The following is a 9,582-nucleotide window of genomic DNA, read 5'->3' on the forward strand; positions in this document are numbered from 1 at the left end:
CTGGTAATCCCGGCCCCGAAACCTTGACTCAGAAATACCGGGTTGGTGTCCGGCGGGGGATAGTTTTTACCATATTGTAGTTAAGTTGTAGTTAAGCATAACCTTGAGCTGTAATTCCTGGCCCCGAAACATTGACTCAGAACTACCGGGTTGGTGTCCGGCGGGGAATAGTTTTCCATCAAAGTTTTAACTGTTGTTTATTTTGTTGTACTGTGATGGTTACTTTTGTTGTTGTTATTGTAATATGTGTTTGCAGGACCATATTGTAAAACAGCGGTAAGATCTCGCCTGTATATGTTATCCTGCCTAAAGATGTTTTTAAATAAATCCATAGTTCCTATCTCATATTAAATTGTTCTTGGTTCTAAATTCGTGGTTCGTAAATTATTCTTAGTTATCCTTATTTTATCTTTAGTTTATTCATTCTTTGTTTTGCTAATACACCTGCACGTAGAAACAAACATTATTATTATACTATAAGTACACAAATATTGGCTGTTATAAGCATAATAATAATAATGATAATGATGACGACGGCGATGGTGACGATGACCATGATGATAAACAAGGTGAAAGACATAGAAAAAAAAAACAAAAAAAAAAACAACCAACCAAACAAAAAAACCATGTTATTTAATCCTGTTTCTATGTATTTTTTTTTTCCAAATCAACAGATATAACGGGTGACTTCATAATTGTGAGTAGTGTCAATACACCTGGAATATTTTTCTCAAACATTGACCATGCCAACTTAGAAGATGTTGCGTTTCAGCAACTCAGCATTGTTCCGTCTCCTGAATTCCCAACATCTGTAGATTACAATACACGCGCCTTTGATATCTACTGGGCAGATCAGTACCAAGGTACTATATGGAAATACTCGTTGAGCAAAAATTACACTGAGGCTGTAGTTTCAGATCTATCAAGTAAGAATTTTATTAGAGTTTTGTCAATTTGTGTTATTTTTCTCGAATTTGGTAGGAATAACAGATCGATTATATAATTGATTTTAAAATTCTAGTGACAATTGCCAAATTTAATAATTGTTAGATTGACCGATTTTTTATTGATTGTCAGATTGTTCGATTCTCTACATTCCAATATTAATTTGTATATTGATAGATTTATTAATAGTCATAGGTTGTTATTATTTGAGGACGTTACATGGGTCCAAATTGTCTAGGTGTAAGGCTAATAAGAACTCCTTTCTTGTAGCGAGGATAAGTAAAACCCGTAATATGATCCGTATACACAGGATTCAAAGAATAAGCCCTTTACACTAGCATATCAAGTATTAATGATAATTGAAAAACTTATAAAACCAGTCAATTTCAACATGAAACAATAAAAATTGTCACACAAGATATCATAAGTTCGCATACATCATAATTGCAATGAAAACACAGGAGCGAGATATCGTCTGTAAGCTTGACATCATTTTGGAGTTGAGTAAAAAATATTTTGCAACTTCTAAATCGGACCTATTCGAAGCAACAAAATAGTGTGCGATTGTGAATCACAATAAACTGCTTAGACTGATATTTAATTGCAGATTTGGTTTATTGTTAGAGATGTTTGTTAGAATGTTCAATTATTGTTTTAAAATTCAATTCAATTTCTTTTATTGTCGCAAGTCCTTTTTGGGGCCAACATCCGCATAAATAATGAAACACACACAAAGAAAACAATACAATGGTAACTCTGCATGGGGTAGGGACTTCATTTCAGTAAGGTCGAATGACCTACATACCCCACCTTAAATGAACTACACATTGCCAAGTTGGGGCGTTAATCCACCAAGGTCCTAATGACGCGCATACGCCAACCCTAAACAAACTGTGCATCTCGGGGTTACAATGACCCGCATACCCTAACCCAAATCGAATTATGCATCATGGGACGTTACTCCGCTAAGGTCCTAATAACCCGCATACCCAAAGCTGTAGAAATAGATATATTTATGATCACGACAGCGTGAATCCTTGTTTTCAGTCTCAATACATGGCTTTTAGAATCTTAGGTGTTTTTTTTTTGTTTTTTTGTTTTTTTTTGTTTTTTGTTTTTTTTTGTGAAAGACGACATAACATTAACAAGCATTTGATAGCAGTCGGCATTGGCGTTTTATCTGACATTAACCAAACTAGGACAGCTTGTATATCTATTACAGTACTGTTTTCAAAGCCATAATAATTTTTTCACATGGTGTACCGGTACCGGTACTGAAAATTAAAATGATGACGGACTGATTGATGGTATATCGCTAACGAACAGCTACCTTTGCAAATTTGGCTTTTTCCTGAGTCCCTATTGACAACACATTTTATTGCACCCTAATTCAAATAATGTATAATGAAAAAAAAATGTTAATTTAAAAGGAGTTTTCTACCACGAGAAGGTAATAGTTAATAGTTAATAGGTCCATGGTTTAAGTGTGACAATACCCGTTCCTTTTGTTTTAGCAGCATTTGTACTCGAAATCTTTGCACGACACCACAGCTAAAAACACATGGAATTCGTATATTTACTGTAATACAGAAGTGCTTTAAACCACTTTATAACATCTAGCTGCTGAAAAAGTCCGATTACTGCTGTTTCCATCTTTAAAAAATGCAATAAAATATAGTAGGCCTAATTAAAAACACAATTGGTTACATTTCTATATTCAAACAAGTTCTTACCCACGCTTGTTTTTTTATGTTCTTTATTTTTTAATAGATGCGTCACTTGCTGTTGACCGTCCTGGTAGACAATTGTTCTGGACTGATGCTTCTATGAATGTCATTGAGAAAATGAATATAAATGGAGACAACAGACAAGTTGTTGTTAGTGATGTACACGAGCCTCTATCAATCATGCTTGATGTTTCCAGAGGGTATGTTCACCAATTCAATATGATATTTCTAAATCAATTAACTACTCACAATTATGTACTTTACTACAGATGGGATGACTTGGGCTGAATGTACTATTTATATGGTAATACTGTTGAACGCAGATTTAACTTGACTTCATTAATTATAAAAAGCAATATGAAATACAATAAAGTTCAATAATAGTAATGAAATATTATATAGGCTAATATAAAAAGTTAAAATATACACACAAAAATATGATGCTGCTTTTATACAAAGCAGCTCATTAAAGTTTTTAATTTAACTTCTTTCCAATTGGGACTTTAGAAAATAAAATATGATTCAATTTCCTAACAGTAGACCTAATGAAATAACGAATTATAATAAATTAAAATCGACGGTAAAAATTTGTAAAGTGGGAAAAAAACATGGAAATTCGATAAAAACAATAAGATATGCAGGCCTGAAATTTAAATAAAAATTAAAATGAGTTGTCTTTCAGTGGCCCCTCGATTAGTAGGCCTGTAGTGTGTTGTTGCTAGGAACCTCTTACAAACATTCATTAAAAAAAACCTCTTTTGTAGTTTGGCAGAATTTTATCGACAGAGTTTTTATTGTTGAGTACCGGTAAGTAAATAGGCCGATATAAATAGTATTGAAAAGTTTAATTATATTATAAAATCTCGGTAGGGTTACTTTTTGTAAATGTATTTGTGTCCTGGTCGGGCTGGAAATAAACATACAAGAATAATCGACACTGAGAAACCATCATCGGATAGAATATGTCATTTATTAAATGACGAAAATAACAATCAGTTAATAATTTAATAACACAGACTAAACCATTGCATTAAAATAATAGTTATATCACAGTAAAATTATAGTTACGGCTTTCCGTATCTAACCGTAACCTGTAAACATGCATTAAATTAATAACATAAAACGCCTATTTTTAAAAGGCATAGGCCAGAAAATATAGGAGAAAGTACAATGGGTAGCCTGAAAATACGGTATGCATTAAATATGATTGAAAATAATTACGGTATGCAATATTGAAAGTAACAATCATCATTAAAATTAACACTTGAGTCATTATCTAAAGTCATTTATAATTAGTTGTGTTATGTATTAGCATTCTAATAATATTTATACAATAGCCACATGTATTGGTCATCTGGAGGCACTGATCCAACAATTAAACGAGCCGATATCATTGATGGAAGCAACGTAACGACATTGGTAAACACTAATCTTAGCAGACCTGTCACTTTAGCCCTAGATGCAGGACGTGAGTAATACTATGGTTAGTTATGTTGAAAAGCTACAGGGTAACCTAGATGTTCCATCATGTCCTTTTTAAACACTGTATATGTACCTTTGATGATTTATATTGTATGTATATATGTGTGTATATGAGTGTGTGTGTGTGTGTGTGTGTGCGTGTGTATGTGTGTGTGCATATATGTATGTGTGTACGTATACGTGTGTGTGTGTTCGCGTGTATGTATGTGTGTATGTGTATATATATATATGTATGTATGTGTATGTATGTATATATATATATATATATGTATATATATATATATATATATATATATGTTGTCCACTTTATTTATCATTTGATGTATTTGATTAATTAATTGAATAAATGTTAATTGAATTGAATTGAATTGAATACTTAAGTTCAACGTAATATATACAATTGCCGTATTCGACTGGACGTGTCGTTCTTCGTACCACGCCCACCTGCGCAGTTGTAAAATCCAAGGCAATCCTACTTAACGAAGACGACCAGTCCAATAAAACTGGTACCGGTAAATAATCGACAAAACAAGATGGCTGCATAGTTACGGGTGTCTATAAAACGAAGACCTAAGACCGAAGACCCAAAGACGAAGACCCCTCTTTTTTCTCTTTCATTTTGATGATAATACGCCAGGCTGTCACAAAATAAAAATTACGAAATTTGATTTCAAAATGATGATTTTGAAATGCTTTCAATAAGATAATTGAGAAATAACTGCAGGTCTTCGTTTTTCGGGTCTTCGGTCTTCATTTTGTAGACACCCATATAGGGTGTCACCCATATGGGTGTCTATAAAACGAAGACCCTTGAAAATTTCACAAACAGATGCCCAAAAAGTCTTTGTTTTTGGGTCTTCGGTCTTCGTTTTATAGACACCCGCATAGTTACCGCGATAACGCTGCGTAAGCAAGGCTGCTTCGGATTATGGCAATTTGGGTTTTTCGTAAAAACATATTTTCATCCAGTTTTTTAATTCTGTTAGCCTACAATTATTTTTTTTACTTCAATGTGGGTAAATATCATAATTTTTATTTTCTGAAATTTAATCTAAATTATATTAACGTAAATGTTGTTGCTAAACTGACAAATCGGCCATTTTTTTTAGTCACCTGCATAACTAGCTTAACGCATTCTGGTTACGTTAATTTTCGTTGTCAACTAAGTCTATTTTACAAACCAGTCGATGCTCAATGAAAGTAATACTCAACGAAAATTGGTACTCAACGAAATGAACCAGTACTGAAGCTCATTGTTTAATATTAGCACAAACCCTTATAGCAATAGCAACATATTTATACAAATATAGCCACATGGTTTGAGAGAAGCTGCAATAATATCAGAAATAACTAAAAATTATATAAATGAGAAAAAAATAATGTTTCATTAAATATTTATGTAATACTTCTCATTCAATAAAAAATGTTCCAATTTTTAACTCATATGCCGGGCCTGTGAGTTATTATGATGGTGCGGCAAAAAACACGTCAACAGCTGCAAAATGCTCTCATTCGTTCGTTTTTAGCGTGATACAGTTTCCGATACAGTTAGAACTTTTGGAACGTGCTGTTTGTGGGGATTGATGAAATGTGGGGTTTCGTTGATTTTTTATGATCAGCAGATGTCATATTTGAAATTCACAAAAACGCTACTTTCTCTCACAGTTTTAATTCGATGTAGGCCTATGTAGGCCTATCCCAGGTTGTGAATTATAGTGAATGCTTGAATGCTGTAATACTGGCCAGTTTGTTCAGGGATTTTCATAAAATTATTGCGGGAAACGTCGTTTCAGGCTATTTTTATGGTAAAAATTTCTATTTTGTATAACTTCTAAGATAATTAAAAAGTGTCATACAAATTTTATGGGTAATTGTCCTTTTATCCGTTACACTCATTTATTCATTTATTTGGTGGTTTTAAAACAATTTTTTAAAACTTTAATAACTGACGTCCAATGAAATCCATTCTAAGCTGGTGAAGAATTATTACAAACAGCGGCTGGATTGTAGACTACATGTATCAAGCTTAGCTTTAAATTGGCACATGGCATGATGTGGGGTCTTGTCTAGGCTAGGCCTAGGCTATGTTATGTTATTGTTGACACGGTGGTAGACCACAGAGGAATAAGTTTCTTATTCTTCCATGAGTAGACAAATATAACCGTCAAATAAGGCATCGATTTTCATCATAAAAGATACAAGGTGAGTCAAACTTTTTCTGACTATCCGTCAGTAGTACTGCGTGGCCTACCATGTACCACAGTCCCACTACTCTACTGCAGCTAGCTAGGCCCTATGATAGAGTAGTAGTAGTCAGTAGTAGTAGTAGGCCTATAGCTAAGTCTAGGCCCCAGTTTCATTTTAACACAATATTTCCAGGGTGAGTCTACACTATAAGATAGTATGCCAGCGATGTTCTAACGAAAGTATGAGTAGGCTAAATACAGAATATCTAGGCCACTTTTTAACTGTGTTTACTAGGTTAATCAAAAAAAAAAAAAAGAAAAAGAAAATCTTTTTTTTTTTCACTCATAGAAGATCTGCGGCGAGGGTGATAACTAATCATTTTTTTAATGGGCCTTCTACTTTTATATTCCTGAATTTAGCTAAATAAAACTTGTCGGCTAGTGTATACCGTAGTATAACCTAGGCCTACTGTACATATCCAGACATTTGGACTCTGTCAATTATTGAAGTAGAGGCCTAGGCTTTTCTACTTCTATTTACACCATGGCAGTATAAAAATACCCCATAGTTACACACACTAGCCTATATGATTCATCAGTACTATTACTGCACTATTGCTGCTACCATGGGCTGGAATATGTGCGCGACCGGCGGTCGGATACATTGACCATTACTGCGGATACATTTTTTTTTTACACATCACAATTTAATGCATACTGGTAATTAAATTTTATATTTTGCTTGCTCCAAACCACTGTGTAAAGATAACATTTGGTGCTGGAGGCAATTGATCAAGATAATTTTCAAGGTCAGAGGCACAAAATGTTTTTTCCAGGCCTGGCTGCTACTACTACTATTTTTAGTCCTGTATTGAATCTGTCTCTTATACACATCTAGATGTGTATAAGAGACAGATCCCAGGTTGTGAATTATAGTGAATGCTTGAATGCTGTAATACTGGCCAGTTTGTTCAGGGATTTTCATAAAATTATTGCGGGAAACGTCGTTTCAGGCTATTTTTATGGTAAAAATTTCTATTTTGTATAACTTCTAAGATAATTAAAAAGTGTCATACAAATTTTATGGGTAATTGTCCTTTCTATCCGTTACACTCATTTATTCATTTATTTGGTGGTTTTAAAACAATTTTTTAAAACTTTAATTACTGACGTCCAATGAAATCCATTCTAAGCTGGTGAAGAATTATTACAAACAGCGGCTGGATTGTAGACTACATGTATCAAGCTTAGCTTTAAATTGGCACATGGCATGATGTGGGGTCTTGTCTAGGCTAGGCCTAGGCTATGTTATGTTATTGTTGACACGGTGGTAGACCACAGAGGAATAAGTTTCTTATTCTTCCATGAGTAGACAAATATAACCGTCAAATAAGGCATCGATTTTCATCATAAAAGATACAAGGTGAGTCAAACTTTTTCTGACTATCCGTCAGTAGTACTGCGTGGCCTACCATGTACCACAGTCCCACTACTCTACTGCAGCTAGCTAGGCCCTATGATAGAGTAGTAGTAGTCAGTAGTAGTAGTAGGCCTATAGCTAAGTCTAGGCCCCAGTTTCATTTTAACACAATATTTCCAGGGTGAGTCTACACTATAAGATAGTATGCCAGCGATGTTCTAACGAAAGTATGAGTAGGCTAAATACAGAATATCTAGGCCACTTTTTAACTGTGTTTACTAGGTTAATCAAAAAAAAAAAAAAGAAAAAGAAAATCTTTTTTTTTTTCACTCATAGAAGATCTGCGGCGAGGGTGATAACTAATCATTTTTTTAATGGGCCTTCTACTTTTATATTCCTGAATTTAGCTAAATAAAACTTGTCGGCTAGTGTATACCGTAGTATAACCTAGGCCTACTGTACATATCCAGACATTTGGACTCTGTCAATTATTGAAGTAGAGGCCTAGGCTTTTCTACTTCTATTTACACCATGGCAGTATAAAAATACCCCATAGTTACACACACTAGCCTATATGATTCATCAGTACTATTACTGCACTATTGCTGCTACCATGGGCTGGAATATGTGCGCGACCGGCGGTCGGATACATTGACCATTACTGCGGATACATTTTTTTTTTACACATCACAATTTAATGCATACTGGTAATTAAATTTTATATTTTGCTTGCTCCAAACCACTGTGTAAAGATAACATTTGGTGCTGGAGGCAATTGATCAAGATAATTTTCAAGGTCAGAGGCACAAAATGTTTTTTCCAGGCCTGGCTGCTACTACTACTATTTTTAGTCCTGTATTGAATCTGTCTCTTATACACATCTAGATGTGTATAAGAGACAGATCCCAGGTTGTGAATTATAGTGAATGCTTGAATGCTGTAATACTGGCCAGTTTGTTCAGGGATTTTCATAAAATTATTGCGGGAAACGTCGTTTCAGGCTATTTTTATGGTAAAAATTTCTATTTTGTATAACTTCTAAGATAATTAAAAAGTGTCATACAAATTTTATGGGTAATTGTCCTTTTATCCGTTACACTCATTTATTCATTTATTTGTATGTATATATATATATATATATATATATATAAATATATATATATATATATAAAATGTAGGTCTACTTGATATGCATTTATTATTAGTTTTTACTGGTAAACACTCGACAAAACAAAATGGCTGCATAGTTACGGGTGTCTATAAAACGAAGACCTAAGACCGAAGACCCAAAGACGAAGACCCCTCTTTTTTCTCTTTCATTTTGATGATAATACGCCAGGTTTGATGATATACATATACATACATATAAATACATATATATATATATACATATATATATATACATATATACACATATACATGTGTATAAGAGACAGATAAATACATATACACAAAAATATATAAATATATAAAAAAATACACAAATAAATATACAAACAAATATATAAATAAATATATAAATAATTACAGTATATATAAAATAATAATACAGTATATATATATAAATAAATAAATATTCATTTGAAGCCCGAGTACAATAAATGTAACGTCAACTACTTTAAAAAATGTCGAAGAGATCCTTATTATTGTAATTGTAAAATTAATAGTTTATCTTAATGATGATGTAAGTGTATTTTCAATCATTTGATGTTTTTTATGTGTCTTGGTTTCCATCTTGTAAATTTCAAAACTTAAATTATATTTTCAATAAATATATATTGAATTGAATTTGCCATCACTATATTTTACTAATTTCTGATGT

The 9,582-nt window shown here is 33.1% G+C and overlaps 1 protein-coding gene across 1 annotated transcript in view; it reads left to right on the plus strand.

Annotated features, from left to right (window-relative positions):
* The window catches only part of LOC117110104 (low-density lipoprotein receptor-related protein 4-like), a 20,689-nt gene that overhangs the window by 1,494 nt on the left and 9,613 nt on the right, over window positions 1-9,582 (plus strand). The window contains exons 2-4 of the mRNA XM_033252705.1: window positions 675-926; window positions 2,716-2,872; window positions 4,010-4,140. Of these exons, the coding sequence (XP_033108596.1) occupies window positions 675-926; window positions 2,716-2,872; window positions 4,010-4,140 (540 nt within the window). The remainder of the gene's footprint in view (window positions 1-674; window positions 927-2,715; window positions 2,873-4,009; window positions 4,141-9,582) is intronic.

This window comes from Anneissia japonica, unplaced genomic scaffold, assembly GCF_011630105.1.
Source record: "Anneissia japonica isolate Jap-2015-1 unplaced genomic scaffold, ASM1163010v1 scaffold287580_len341680_cov180, whole genome shotgun sequence".
Classification (NCBI taxonomy): domain Eukaryota; kingdom Metazoa; phylum Echinodermata; class Crinoidea; order Comatulida; family Comatulidae; genus Anneissia; species Anneissia japonica.